Here is a 15,934-nt window from a genome sequence, read left to right on the forward strand (position 1 = left end):
TGAAGCTACTGTGTACATTTGTCATTCCCACACCTATTTAAGGTAATCTGACAAAATTCTCTGAATAGGTTAATATTTGATGTTTAATTTAAGAATATTTTTGATCCTGAAATACAATATATTTATATACAATATACACAATGTATATATATACAATATTTACATACAATATAAATGTATTAAATGTATATATATAAATTAATTACATTGACTAGGCTAGTATTTCAAGCTCTAGAGCATCAAATTGCTTAGAAATATCCAATTGTTCTATAGTCTTAAGTCTTAATTATCCAATAAAAAATAGTTGTGTTTTGTTTCAACTTCCTGCATGTCTATCCTGAAATCAGTAGCCTTTGTTGCAGTGTCACTATAGATTTTGATTAAAAATAACAGTATTTGGTTCAGTTTTTAGTACATATAAGGTACTGACTGTCATTAACATTACAATTTACACAATCTGCTGTTGGAGTTAATCCTTTTCTCTTATCTATTTATTATTCCATTATTAGAAAAAAATATAGGAATACTGCCTGTATTGGCAGTTCGTAGATGACACCAAACTAGGAGCAGGTGTGGATCTGTTGGAGGGTAGGAGAGCCCTGCAGAGGGACCTTGGCAGAGGCCAATGGGATGACATTTAACAAGGCCAAGTGCAGGGTCTTACACTTTCACCACAGCAACCCCAAGCAGCACTACAGGCTGAGGACAGAGTGGCTGGAGAGCAGCCAGGAAGAAAGGGACCTGGGGATACTGGTAGATAATAGCTGAAGATGAGCCAGCAGTGTGCGCAGGTGGCCAAGAGAGCCAATGGCATCCTGGCCTGCATCAGGAACAGTGTGGCCAGTAGGACAAGGGAGGTTATTCTGCCCCTGTACTCAGCACTGGTCAGGCCACACCTTGAGTGCTGTGTCCAGTTCTGGGCCCCTCAATTCAAGAGAGATGTTGAGGTGCTGGAACATGTCCAGAGAAGGACAACAAAGCTGGTGAGAGGCCTTGAACACAGCCCTGTGAGGAGAGGCTGAGGGAGCTGGGGGTGTTTAGCCTGGAGAAGAGGAGGCTCAGGCAGGACCTCACTGCTGTCGACTACTACCTGAAGGGAGGTTGTAGCCAGGTGGGGGTTGGTCTCTTCTCCCAGCCAATCAACCAGACCATGGCACCAAGTGCCTCAGCCAGGCTTTTCTTGAACGCTTCCAGGGACAAAGTCAATAATATTGAGGAAGGTAGGGGTGGAGATGGGAACATTGTGCATTAATATACAATTATTAGTATTTTTTTGCTTACTCATTGGGACATTCTACACTTAGCCTTTTTTTCCTTCTGTCTAAGGTACTAGGTCCTTTAAATGAAAGTGAATTTTATGCAGAAGACTTCCATTTGTTGGAAAAAATAACATACAGCACCTCAGCAGAGAAGATTAAAGCTGTTGTCAAAGAAATGGGAAACAGTAGCAAAAGGTAAAATTATTTTGCATTTTGAGGCTTTGTGATATACTGTCTTGTTTATTGCCTGTGACAAATTAATAGTCCTTTTGCATGAGAAGTAGGAACAAAGAATCAAATACGTAGTCATAGTGTTTTTCCTGTTACATAGTTGGATGTTGTCTACACTCAAGGTGTTTGTTTGCATGCTATATGCTTGCTGTCCTCATACTTAGCATCTGAGTACTTCTAAAAGACAGCTTTAACTCTCATTTCCTTTTGAGTATTTCCCTGTCAGACTTAGTATACATACCTACTCAAACCCTTGCCCTATTTTCTGGAATAAATGGTACATCTGCTAAATTTTATGTCACTTTTGGCTATTTATGTCATCTCACATAGATTTGTACTGCATATATATAATGTATATGTTGGATTTAAACTGTATGTTTCATTTGTGCTGCTCCTGATGGCCTCCTGACAACCTCTTTCCAACACAGAGCAGGGAAAAAAGTCATGCCATGCTAGTGAAGAGTTATGAACCCTGTTACCTTTGGTCATATGAGTAATGAGGTTCAGGCATAAGAGGTCCAAAGAATCTCATCCTCTCCAACTTGCCTCCATAACATGTGGAGTTCTGCTAAATTATTCACAGTATCACAGTATCATCAGGGTTGGAAGAGACCTCACAGATCATCAAGTCCAACCCTTTACCACAGAGCTCATCCAAAGACTTTATCTGCTTTCACTGTGCTTGCAACCAAGATATGAGTACAGCTTACTGGAAACAATTTGCACTATGTTTTGTTTATTTAAGAGTAATTATAAACAGTAATAAACAGCTTGATAGAATCCAGTGCGTTTTAAAACCACAGTAATATCTGAGTGTTGATATTTGAGGTAAGAAAGTGTGTTGTCTTTGAGAATTGTTAGAAAAGGAGCCTGTAGAGTTGTGGTGAGATATGGTGCTCTAACACCCTGCTAGACAACGTTCCTACACCTGTGAACTGAAGACATGCAAAGATGAGTTCTTGTCAGCTTCTGATCTAAGGTTCCATGGGTTTTGTATAAAGAGTAATATAATAATTTTTTTTACAAATCAGTTGACTTTGTGTCTGAGTATCATTTCTCTTATCTGAAAAGGCTCTCACAACTTGGAAGAACTGCTGCCAGAAAAACAAACATCAAGAGGTAGAACTATCAGGGAGATGAGTAGTGAGGCACAAAACATATGTAATGAAATATTAAGACCTAGCGACACTGAAATAGGACTACTAAGATTTCAAAGGAAGTTCCAGTAACAAATACCAAAACAATTGGAAGATGTGGCCAACTAAATTGTTGATTACAGAATGTGTAGATGTGGGACTTTGAGACATGGTTTGGTGGCCATGGTGTGTTGATGGTTGGACTTCGTGATCTTAGAGGTCTTCTCCAACCTTAATGATTCTGTGATGTGTGCCTCTGTTGTGGTTTGGGAGTTTCCCCCACTCCACTAGATTAACCAGAATAACTCAGCCATCTGAAAGTTAAGGAAGTGCACAAATATACAAGCATATATACAGATGTTTACAAGTTAAAACTGTAAAGTTAAAAGTAATACAGAAATTCAAAATCCCTCCTGAACAGCCATACTGCCAAAGAAGGCTCCCGACCAGCCCCTCTCCTTTCACCTCCTCACTCCCAATCTCAGAAAGAGCCAGATAAATCACCATAGAGCTCACCTGATAAATCTGCAGAGATCTGAGAAGAGAGGCAAAAGCTGACAAGGAGTTCAGAAGAAATGGTTAGATTGGGTTACATAGGTTTCATGCAAAGGAGTTAAGGCAAGATGCAACCAGACACACAAACCAATGGAGAAGTGAGGAGTGAGTGCTTTATCTTATATTTTGACTACTTGTGTCTCTCAGCAGAAAAAATGAGTATTGTAGGCATCACTATTATTTTTTTTTCCTTTTCACAGCCAATGGTCTATTTTCTCTCATTAAAATAATCCAATTAGCCTCAAACCAGTGCAGCCTCTTTGATGTTTGCATGAGGAAAAATTGCAAGAGAGAGGAATAAGGAGCTATAAATTTCACCAAATTGTGCCATGCAGACTGTGAGGTTGAATGACAATCCTGCTGAACCTACATCAGTTAATTTTAAGAACCATAGGTTTTGCAAGAGCTAAGGCAGTAGTGGTTCTTGGGTATTGTTATGCTAAAGGTTTTACTCAAAGCTTAAGGTGATAAGTCATTTAAAGAATCCAGATTTGGAATATGAGATTTTAAAATACACAGGCATGCATTAAAATGAGAATGTTTTACTCCTTTTCTAATGAAAAATAAATCAGATGTGCTTTATTTAATACAGTGGCAGTGATATGATTATGAAAATAGATGCCCTGCTGTCATCCTTACCTAAAACAGAGATGAGACAAAGTGCTGAATTACTGAAAGAAGAGCACAGGTAAGTTTTGTCTGTCATAATCATGCAGTTATTGCACTTACATACTAAAATTAGAATGCATTGCTGACTGCACGAGGTCTTTGGAAACGTGTAAGTATTCCAGTAATAAAAGAAGTTGGTGTGACTGTATCATAGAATTATAGAATCAAGCAGGTTGGAAGAGACCTCTAAGATCATCCAGGCCAACCTATCACCCAGTCCTGTCCAATCAACTAGACCATGGCACTAAGTGCCTCAGCCAGGCTTTCTTTGAAGAACCTGTTCTATGAAGAACTTGTTCATCTGCCTTAGTGTCAAGTATCTTAACCTCTTTCTTAACAAATTGATTAGTGGTACCATATGATTTTCCAGCCTTACTCTTTGCTAAAAAGAGTAAATTGTTGTAATAGCAGTGATAATCTAGAGTTAGAAATCTTAGAGTCAATAAACTTACTAATTGTTAGAAGCAGTTTCACAGAGTGGGACTAAAAAGAAGACTCCATTAATTCATTAATGTGGAAAACTCTAGCACAATTTTTGCTAAACCACAAACTGTTATATACAGAAGTGCCATAGTTGACCACAGCTAACACTACCAGATTACATTCAAATGCAAATTAATAGGGCTCACTGGCATCTAATTACATAGGGAAAACTGATCACACTATCAGCTAACAAGTTTACACTTACCAAGTTTGTATTAGCGTGCTTCTGCTGTGCCTCCTGATCTTTCTGATCCTAGATTTAGAATGTGACTGTACCCGAAGTGTTGTCTTGTGTTATTATTAATAAATGAGACCTACAATACCTAGCAAGATGTCCATCTGTGAATCCTGCCTGCTCTGTGATGGAATGCTAGCACTAGCTGGTTTTAATTTGAGCTTAGCTGGGGCTAAGAAGACAGGTGCAACTTCTAAAGGAGATACTAAAACACAAGAATGATGATCAAACCAAAAAAATTGTAACCACAAATCCCTACTCGTTTTTATTGGTAGAAGTGCTCTAGTCTGCTGTGCCAGTGGGCTGGCATGTTATTGAAAATACAAGCAGTAAAATCGGGAGTAGCCTGTTACAAGTGGGTAACCTTTTCAAATACTATACCAGTAACAGTCATTAGTCATCACTACATAAACCATCACCACATCTAGTTCTGGAGCCCCTATTACAAGAGGGATGTGGACATGCTGGAGGATGTCCAGAGAAGGGCCATGAGGATGATCAGAGGGCTGGAGCACCTCTGCTATGAGGACAGACTGAAAGAGTTGGGGCTGTTCAGTCTGCAGAAGAGGAGGCTGTGAGGTGACCTTCTTGTGGCCTTCCAGTGTCTGAAGGGGCCCTACAAAAAAGCTGGGGAGGGACTTTTTAGGCTATCAGGGAGTGACAGGAGTAGGGGGAATGGAGCAAAGCTGGAGGTGGGGAGATTCAGGCTGGGCATGAGGAGAAAGTTGTTGAGCATGAGAGTGGTGAGAGCCTGGAATGGGTTGCCCAGAGAGGTGGTTGAGGCCCCATGCCTGGTGGTGTTTAAGGCCAGGCTGATCTTGGGTAGGGTGTCCCTGTCCATGGCAGGGGTGTTGGGACTAGATGATGCTTGTGGTCCCTTCCAACCCTGACTGATTCTATGATTACTATGCTACTACCAAACTGGAGGCAATTTGACTCACTAATGGTGCTCAGATTTCTAGGTATATTTTTTTGTGAGGAAAAGAAAATTAATTCAGTGAATCCATATTGTGTATTTACAGTACCTGATTTCTTTTTATTGGTGCTTACACTTAGCTTACTTAGTGACATCACAAAAAGCAATAATGATTCCTGCTTGAAAGGAGGGAATCTTCTTCCTGAGCAGTAAAACTTAAATTGTCTCCTGTATTACAGATTTGTGCCTAAAAGTGTTTATTTTCACAAATTCAGTTTACAGATTTCATGTCTCTTTTTTTTTAACTTATTGTTTTGTTGGGTTTTTTTTACAGTGTAATAAAAATTGATCCTCAACAAAATGAACCATTCTGTGATGTTGTTGCTATTGTGGATCCATTGACAAGAGAAGCACAAAAGATGGCTCATTTATTGATTGTAAGATGGTGGTTATTTTCTTTCATTTCCATATTTCTAGTCTAGTTTTTACTAACATTTTTCTTCTTTACAGTGTAGTAAAGGGGGAAACAAAATTTCAGGTATTTGAAACTATAGAATCATAGAATAGAATCAACCAGATTGGAAGAGACTTCCAAGATCATCCAGTCCAACCTAGCACCCAGCCCTATCCAGTCAACTACACCATATTTAAAAGCTAGGGATGATCTAATTCATCATTGGAGTACCTTATTTGCAATTAAAATTCAGATGCCCTATGAACCAGTCCTCTAAAAAGTGAGTCCATAAATGGTCTTCATAGTCAATAGAAGGGAGAGAAGGAGATTGTCTGTGTAACATAAGGGAAAGGATGTCCCATCTCAAAATCTTAAGAGGCAAATACTTCTTTCCATTAAACCAAATCACCTTAGTTTTCCAAGGTACCTAAATGAGGTGGTCTAAATCTGACCTGTAAGATCAACATAAGAAGATTGAACTACAAACCTTTCAGCTCTTGGAAGAGTATTTCTCAGCTGATGAATGCTACCAAGTATATCTAAAAGTCTTCTGTTGTGTGTACCTATTGATCAACTAAAGAGAAACTGCCCTAAAACATAGTTCCCAACATGATATTCTTTTTTCACGGGCTGCAGAATATCATTTTACCTCAGGTACCTTTATAGTTTCCCATTAAAATGTAAATTTTTGTCTTTTCTTTATGGTCTGTTACAATTTTGAAGCCTGTAACTTGACTTTTGCCGCATCCTTTTTTATCTTTTTCGCTGCAGTAATTAGGAAAGTTCCATAAATTCTTGCATTGCTTTTCTCTCCTCCCCTTTCCATGCCCCTTTATGCCTTTTGTATCAAAGGCCGAAGGGATCCACTCACTCTTCATGTATAATAGTGAAACATTTTAAATTCATGAAAATGCTGAAATAGTAGGCTTTCTCTAGAACCAGGCCTTTTGATTCATCCTTCTCAGTTAAAATGAAAGGTTGATACTACCAAATTAAATTGTCTGCAATCTCCTACCATTCAGCCAGCAGTTCATATCATGGTATATTCCATAGCTCCCTAGTGAGCAGTATCTTCCCTCTAATGCATACCTAGGCAAATGATTCCCTTGGTGACCAAGCTATTCAGCCATAGGATCTTGGAATCAACCAGGCTAGAAGAGACCTCCAAGAGCATTCAGTCCAACCTGGCACCCAGCCCTGTCCAATCAACCAGACCATGGCACTAAGTGCCTCAGCCAGGCTTTTCTTCAACACCTCCAGGGACGATTCCCTGGGCAGCCCATTCCAATGCCAATCACTCTCTCTAGCAAGAACTTCCTCCTAACATCCAGCCTACACCTCCCCTGGCACAACTTGAGACTGTGTCCCCTTGTTCTGTTGCTGGTTGTCTGGGAGAAGAGACCAACCCCCACCTGGCTACAGCCTCCCTTCAGGTAATAGTGGACAGCAATGAGGTCACCCCTGAGCCTCCTCTTCTCCAGGATAAACACCCCCAGCTCCCTCAGCCTCTCCTCATAGGGTTTGTGTTCAAGGCCCCTCACCAGCTTTGTTGCCCTTCTCTGGACACCTTCCAGTATCTCAGCATCTCTCTTGAATTGAGGAGCCCAGAACTGATCACAGCACTCAAGGTGTGGCCTGACCAGTGTTGAGTACAGGGGCAGAATAACCTCCCTTGTCCTACTGGCCACACTGTTCCTGATGCAGGCCAGGATGCCATTGGCTCTCTTGGCCACCTGGGCACACTGCTGGCTTATCTTCAGCCTACTATCTACCAGTACCCCCAGGTCCCTTTCTTCTGGCTGCTCTCCAGCCACTCAGTCCCCAGCCTATAGCACTGCTTGGGGTTGTTGTGGCCAAAGTGCAGAACCCTGCACTTGGCCTTGTTAATTCTCATCCCATTGGCCTCTGCCCATCTGTCCAGCCTGTCAAGGTCCCTCTGCAGGGCTCTCCTACCTTCCAACAGATCAACACCTGCTCCTAGCTTGGTGTCATCTGCAAACTCACTGATGCTGGACTCAATCCCCTCATCCATATCATCAGTGGAGATATTTAATGATTGCAGTGTTCTTGTCTTTTCCCCAATGTTCTTATCATTTTAGTAATTTTTAGATTTTTCTCCTTCTCAATATTTTACTTCATTTTCTCCTTACAGATATTTTAACTTAGATTTAACATCTTGGTTGTTTTTCTCATAGTAATGTTAAAGGCAGATGCAGCTGTTTTATGCATTCAAATAAACGCTTCAGGTCAGAAACCATGGAAATGCAGATAACTTGGTAAGGGTTTTTTATGAGAGCTTCAGAGGAATAAATAACTTTGTTAAACAAAATAGATTGTGCTAATATTATGGTTCCTATAAAACAGCATCCAGAAAATTAGCATTTTAAAAATTAATAAACTGAGAAAGAAATGATTCTTCTCAGGGAGAATGATTTGCCTTTGGAATGGGCTGCCCAGGGAGGTGGTGGAGTCACCATCCCTGGAGGTGTTCAAGAAAAGACTGGATGAGGCACTTAGTGCTATGATCTAGTTGATTGGACAGGGCTGGGTGCTAGGTTGAACTGGCTGATCTTGGAGGTCTCTTTCAACCTGCTTGATTCTATGGTTCTATGCTCCTAGTTTGTAAATATCTGTTGAGTATGTGTTTGGGTGACTAGGAGTTGTAATTAAGGTCTCAGGGGCTTCAGTTATCTGAAGTTGTGTTCAGTTGTGTTCAAGCAAAGACTGGATGAGGCACTTGGTGACATGGTTTAGTTGGCTGGATAGGGTTGGGTGCTAGGTTGGACTGGATGATCTTGGAGGTCTCTTCCAACCTGGCTGATTGTATGTTTTGAAGTTAATGGAATAGTTTAACACACCTGACATTTTTGTGTATGACAGTTTTAATAGATGCAAAAGACATTGTTTTAAGATTAGTTATTGAATGAAAGGCACATATTGTACTTAAAGTTTTCAAGTACCATATAAGAAAAATTATAGTCTACTCAAGTGTTGGAAAATGGGAATAGGTGGTCTTTAAAAAACAAACGTATCACTGGGGGAAATGACATTTTCACTCTGCAGAATATCGTGTGCTAAATCATGCAGCTTTAGAAAAGGTCAGATCTTTATTTGGAATATCTGACAGCATCCCTTAATATGCAGATATATTTAGAGTTGTAAAATGTTTGAGATTTCAACAGAAGCCTGAGGTATGTGCCCTTGTGGCCAAGAAGGCCAATGGGATCCTGGGGTGTATTAGGAGCAGTGTGTCCAGCAGATCAAGGGAGGTTCTCCTCCCCCTGAACTCTGCCCTGGTGAGACCTCCTCTTGAATACTGTGTTCAGTTTTGGGCTCCCCAGTTTAAGAGGGACAGGGATCTGCTGGAGAGGGTCCAGCGGAGGGCTATGAGGATAATTAGGGGACTGGAGGGCATGGTTTATGAGGAGAGGCTGAGGGACCTGGGGCTTTTTAGTCTGGAGAAGAGAAGACTTAGAGGGGATTTGATAAATGTTTATAAATACCTGAAGGCTGGCCAGTAGAGAGGGGACAGGTTCTGCTCACTTGCTCCCTGGGATAGGACAAGGAGCAATGGGTGTAAATTGCAGCACAAAGGGGAACTTCTTTACTGTAAAGGTCACAGAGCACTGGAACAGGCTCCCCAGAGAGATTGTGGAGTTTCCTTCTCTGGAGACTTTCAAGACCTGTCTGGATGTGTTCCTCTGTGATCTCTGTTAGACAATACTGTCCTGCTCTGGCAGGGGGTTTGGACTCGATCTGCTTGGTCCCTTCCACACCCTAACATCCTGTGAGCCTGTGAAATGACAGGGTTTTGCAAGGATAACTAGCTTTTTTCCAACATTTGATTAACAGGAACAGTTTTTTATAGTACAACATTTTTTTTGTGTGCTTTTTTCTCCTGTAGGTACTGAAAGACATTATCAATGTGAAACTCAGGCTGTTTTTGAACTGCAGACCCAAGTTGTCAGAAGTGCCATTGACAAGGTAAGTAGTTTGTAGCTTTTCATGTAAATATATGATCCAGTTTGGAAAAAGCATCCTTAGCACCATATGTTCCCTTAAAAAGTAAACAGTGCTTTGTGGGTTTGGATTCTTTTGTGGCATTAGTTATTTTCTTTGACTGTAAGTTGAATGCTATCAAAGATATTTGTATTTGTCAGGAGAAAAAATTCTGATTCTAAGGTGGTAAGCATGGGATGACAGGGAAGTGTTCCTGTCCATCAAATGCATCTCTTATAAACAAACCTTGGGCAAAACCCCCATGGCAAGAGGGCTGGAGCTAGATGATGCTTGTGGTCCCTTCCAACCCTGACTGATTCTATGATTCCAAATCAGTGGAGAGTCTTTCACACCTGTGGGAACTTGCAGAGGAAGATTGTCTGCTTAACTTGGTTACTTCCTACAGCTTCTGTAGTGGATTTTATAGATTAAGTTCACTGAAATTCATCTGAGTGAGTGTACAATTTGCATTTGAGACCTCATTATAATTGATAAAGAAAGTATCTGCCTTCAGGTCTGTTTTAACTGTCTGTGAGGAGCAGGGTTCACTAATTTGGTTTTAGATATTTACCCAGAAGCCAGCTCCCCAGAGAGGGTTACTTTCCCTCTAAGAGAAGGAGAAAGGTTTAAGCATGGCCATTCCTTTGGCAGGCATTGTATCCATAATCATTATGAGAGAGAGGTGTTAGCCTGGGTTTTGCAGGTGTTCTTGGTTCTCAGTCCCTGTTCTTGGGAAAGGTGAGAGGAAGTAGTTTTCTGGCATCATTTAGAGAAACTGTGGATGTCAAATGTCAGGTTGCTGGGGTTTTGAGCAGCCTGATCTAGTGGATGATGTCTGTGCCTATGTTAGGAGTGGACTCTAAAGGATCAACCCAAACCATTCTATGATCTGTCCTGTGTACAGGTCATGTTTTTCTTGTAGCAGTGGTTTCATATGAAACGCATTGATATACTGGCCCAAATACTTTGTAGGAGTTGTGTTCCTCACAACAGCTGCAGAAGAAGAAGGAAGAAAATTGTCATTATTTTCTTGTTACAAGGATCTTTTACCTGTGAAATAAGTGGAGTAAGAGTTGAAAAGACTTGAAAAGAGTTGAAAAGTTGAAAGACTTCTTTGCTCTGCTTTCTCTTTGCTGCTGCTTCTGTTGGGAGCTGTTCCCAAAGGAGCAGTCCAGCAGAGATTGGTCCTTCTGCCTAGTTTAGTCATGCAGATTCATAGAATTCAAGGCAGTTTACAGTCAGGATGTTTAGATGCATCTCTTGGGTATTCAACTTCCCAGTCTTTGGGAATGTTAATGGAAACTGCACATTTTCATATATATTAAAAACAAAACAAAACAAAACAACAAAACCCATCAACAATAAAACCCCAAATCAACAAAAGATGATAGATCTGTGTTCATTTACCAGCCCATTTGAGATGCTGTAGGTACTGCCTGACAGTATGCCAAAATAACAGGGGGGCTGCACTGTCTCCAAACATCATTAATTTGGTAAAAATTCAACGAAGCTGGTGAAAGGCCTGGAACACAAACCCTGTGAAGAGAGGCTGAGGGGGCTGGGGGTGTTTAGCTTGGAGAAGAGGAGGCTCAGGGGTGACCTCATTGCTGTGTACATCTACCTGAAGGGAGAGCATAGCCAGGTGGGGGTTGGTCTCTTCTGCCAGGCAACCAGTAACAGAACAAGGGGACACAGTCTCAAGTTGTGCTGGGGAAAGTCTAGGCTGGATGTTAGGAGGAATCTGTTGCCAGAGAGAGTGATTGGCATTGGAATGGGCTGCCCAGGGAGGTGGTGGAGTCACTGTCCCTGGAGCTGTTGAAGAAAAGCCTGGCTGAGGCACTTAGTGCCATGGTCTGGTTGGTTGGACAGGGCTGGGGGATAGGTTGGCCTGGATGATCTTGGAGGTCTCTTCCAACCTGCTTGATTCTATGATTCTATATATTTTTAAAGTATTTAGGGATAACTTTATTTTGGGAGCTTTGTGCTTCAGTAAGTGTTTGCTGGATCTCTTTTTACTCTTTCTTTTTCAACAGCTTCTATCGTTTTGTCCTGGAACCAGAATTAACTTACGGGATCAACAAGCTCCTTCCTTCTGAACCTGTGGCAAGATTCCTAGAATTGCCAGAATCACTCCTTTTGACTCTGAACATGATCACTCCTGAAAGCTGGCTGGTTGAAGCAGTCAACAGTTCCTGTGATCTTGATAATATTCATTTACAGGATGTAAGTAATAGTTTGTAAACGCTGTAAAACTTGCGTTGGACCATCTGCTTCAAGAGGGTAATGGAAATCCTGTGAGACTTTTGTTTCCCAGAAATACTTTGTGATAGTTGATTATTTGATCAGTATTTTACCTCATCTTTTTTCTCATTTTTACTTTTACTTGAAAACAAACAAAAACACCAAGCCTTAAAAGAAATCAGTGAAAGGGAAAAAAAAAACCCACACTGCATAATACAAGTAAAAGCAATTTTTTTTCCTATATTGAGCTTTGTAGTATGTGTTGAAATAGTCTTTTAAGGTAAAATTAAAGCAATTAATGGATACTGTGTACTAGATTTCTGTTTCTCTTTATTATTACCAAAACCACTTACAAAGTAGGTTTAACCTAGGTGAACCTTGAAATAAACAGCAATATATTAGGATTTATTAATATAGATATAAAATAGATTTGGCTCCTTTTCAGTTCATTTTTTTCCATCCTATTTTGAATTCCTGAGCTTCAAAAATCACTATAGATTTGGTTCAGTTACTAAACCTATGCAAAATATTGATGGGGTTTGGTCCACCAAAGCTGTGTAATGTGGTGTATTGTGACATTACAGGCTGGGATTTGCTTTACTGAAGTTGAGAAGCCTCAGGTTTCTCCACTGTCAGTAGAGAGAATGTCCTTTCAGACAAGGATTAATCCTCTTTACCATTGATGCTTGTTTTAAATTTGCATGGAGTTTCTCTGGGAAGTGCTTTTCTCTCTATATATTTTTTGTGGGTTTTTTTGACAGTTGAATTTAAGTGAGGTAAATCCCACACATTTTCCATTTTAATATGTTGCTTTTCCCACATGGTTAAATGACATAATTTACAGAATCAATCAGGGTTGGAAAGGACCACAAGGATCATCTAGTTCCAACCCCCCTGCCATGGGCAGGGACAGTCTACTTTAGATTAGCCTGGCCAGAGCCTCATTCAGCCTGGCTTTAAACATCTCCAGGCATGGGGCCTCAACCACCTCTCTGGGCAACCCATTCCAGGCTCTCACCACTTTCATGCTCAACAACTTCCTTGTCACGTCCAGCATAAATCTCCCAAACTCCAGCTTTGCTCCATTCTCCCTAGTCCTGTCACTCCCTGAGAGCCTCAAAAGTCCCTCCCCATGTTCTTTTTAGGCCCCCTTCAGATACTGAAAGGCCACATCCTATGATGCAGTACTAAGCAAACAATCCAATTCCTATCATACCTTCCATCTACCTCATGATGCCAGCACTTCTGCTTAGCATGATCACATCAGCTTTTTCTTGAAGTTTTCCATCCATATCATTGGTCACTAAAGAGTACTTTCGTTTAGTTACTGCCTTTGGTGTTTGTGGGGCTTTGTAGACAGTAGAGGTCATACTCCACTCAGTTAATGAGAATGATTACTGATGAATAATTTCTTCCACAGATAAAAGGGACAGTTACAGCAGAATATGAACTAGAATACATATTGCTTGAAGGACATTGCTTTGATGTGACAACTGGACAGCCTCCTCGAGGGTTACAGTTCACTCTGGGCACAAAGAATAATCCTGTCATAGTTGATACTATTGTAATGGCCAACCTGGTAAGGATTAAGTACAGAAATAGTCAGTAAAATTGCACATTTTCCACAAGAACTCTTTATGAGATTTTTAGTCTTCAGATTCCTTTCTCTGTGTTGCAAGCTTAGTAATGCTAAAAGTAACATGAATATCCCAGAGCTGAAACCATCTATAAAAGATGTTAATTTCTAATTTGCTGAACTTTCCATCTTGCCTTTTCTGAATGCCTAAACTGGGTGTCTTAAGTAGATGGTAGGAGGTAGTTATATTCAGATAGAGATTCCTCCAACAAATGTAAGGTGTGAATCATGTTCAGATTATAATAATCACTTTTGTTGCATAATGATCCAGGCAAAAGAAGATTCCTAGTCTAGATGCTTTGGTTAACTGCTTAAAGACTCTGTGGGAGAAATCCCTACCTAAGAATTCCTCTGGTCATCCAAAGTAATGATGTTTGGTTTTATCAGGCTTCAGAGCAGAAGATATTGTGATTTCTTTTCTATTGGGTAAGGTAATTTGATAGGAAAAGATTAATTTTGATGTACAAGCAATAAAATGCTTAATAAACTATGAGTCTTTTGATTTTTACTCAACAGTAAAACAGTTCAACTTGTGGGTACTTTTAAGGATTCCTCACATTCCAAAGCTTTCTTTGTCTGGCTGTATGTTGACTGGATAGAGCTGGATGGTAGGTTGGACTGGATGATCTTGGAGGTCTCTTCCAACCTGGTTGGTTCTATCTTTGTCTGGCATACAGTGATAGCTGTATGCCGAGTTCCTAAACTGGGAAGCAGCTCTATCGACTTTTAAAGGTGTTCCAGACAAAACTTTAAGTTTCAAGGAGGCTTTACAATTTCAGGTCAATTTAATAATTTCCTTACTGCCCAAGGTGGAGATCTTATGTCAAACTCAAATCCAGCTAGAAATAAAAGGAGCTCTGAGAGGCATTAATGTGGACATCCAGTAAAGACGGTACTTGGTTGCATCACTGCTATGTTGTTTACAGGGCTAGTCTGACAGTAGCTTGTTTCCTAACCTTGGAAGTACCATATGATGGACAATTGATGTTTGTATTTGTATGTAGTTGATGATAAAAAGCAACTTTCTTTCCTCTTTCTTTTTTTTTTTAGGGCTATTTTCAGCTGAAAGCAAATCCAGGTGCCTGGACACTGCGATTGCGTAAAGGAAAATCCGAAGACATTTATCAGGTTTTTTCGTAAGTGTTAGTCTGTCTTTTGGAAACAAAACTTAGAGGTGCAACATATTTTGAGGGGATCAGACAGTTCTGAAAGCAAATAGAAATGACATAAAAAAATATAACAATAACCAAAGGATGCTTTAAAATTGTTTAAGTACCCCCCTATTTCCTGATAGTATAAGTTGCTGTTAAGACAGCTCGCTGGCATTTGGAGATGTTAATGCATGATAAGTCTTAAAATGCTCAGCCAGGCCTGATGCTAGCCAATTATCTTACTGTACAGTCTCTTCTGCCAGGCAACCAGCAATAGAACAAGGGGACACAGTCTCAAGTTGTGCCAGGGGAGGTCTAGGCTGGATGTTAGGAAGAAGTTCTTCACAGAGAGAGTGATTTGCCATTGGAATGGGCTGCCCAGGGAGGTGGTGGAGTCACTGTCCCTGGAGGTGTTCAAGAAAAGCCTGGATAAGGCACTTAGTGCCTTGGTCTGGTTGACTGGCTAGGGCAGGGTGTTAGGTTGGACTGGATGATCTTGGAGGTCTCTTCCAACCTGCTTGATTCTATGATCTTAGTCTGTAAATATCCATTGAGTGTGTGTTTGGGTGACTAGGAGTTTAACTACTCAGGAAAAGAAGTTCCTGTTGCATAATAGTAGGAAATACATGAAGACATGAGTGGAGAAACAGACAAATTGGCTCTTGAGACCCATGTGAAGTGTCCATGGCAACTGGGAGTATTCATATGGGAACAGGAATTAATCACACTGAGTGCTATGGAGAGTAAAGCAGTTGGCACTTGGTAAAGATGGAGCCAATGGTGAGGGGCCCACAGAAGAGATTTAGGGAGGAGCTGTTATTACATTTAGAGCCTAACCAAACACTTTGAGAATATTGCAAAGACTGGAAGATTATCTTCACTTTTTGAGCTGCAGAGCTAGCCACAGAATTCATAAGAGATTTTAAGATAGCTGAGTAACAGAAAATCATGATTGAGTAAAACTTGAGG

At 40.6% G+C, this 15,934-nt stretch overlaps 1 protein-coding gene across 3 annotated transcripts in view; it reads left to right on the forward strand.

Moving 5' to 3' along the window:
- Positions 1-15,934, forward strand: part of UGGT2 (UDP-glucose glycoprotein glucosyltransferase 2) — a 96,617-nt gene that overhangs the window by 63,660 nt on the left and 17,023 nt on the right. For all 3 annotated transcript variants that reach the window (XM_064143879.1, XM_064143881.1, XM_064143880.1), the window contains 7 exons: positions 1,327-1,454; positions 3,774-3,869; positions 5,819-5,921; positions 9,843-9,922; positions 11,971-12,160; positions 13,599-13,757; positions 14,865-14,950. In XM_064143879.1, coding sequence (XP_063999949.1) covers positions 1,327-1,454; positions 3,774-3,869; positions 5,819-5,921; positions 9,843-9,922; positions 11,971-12,160; positions 13,599-13,757; positions 14,865-14,950 — 842 coding nt within the window. The remainder of the gene's footprint in view (positions 1-1,326; positions 1,455-3,773; positions 3,870-5,818; positions 5,922-9,842; positions 9,923-11,970; positions 12,161-13,598; positions 13,758-14,864; positions 14,951-15,934) is intronic.

The sequence above is a fragment of the Pogoniulus pusillus genome, chromosome 5, assembly GCF_015220805.1.
Source record: "Pogoniulus pusillus isolate bPogPus1 chromosome 5, bPogPus1.pri, whole genome shotgun sequence".
In the NCBI taxonomy this organism is placed as follows: Eukaryota; Metazoa; Chordata; class Aves; order Piciformes; family Lybiidae; genus Pogoniulus; species Pogoniulus pusillus.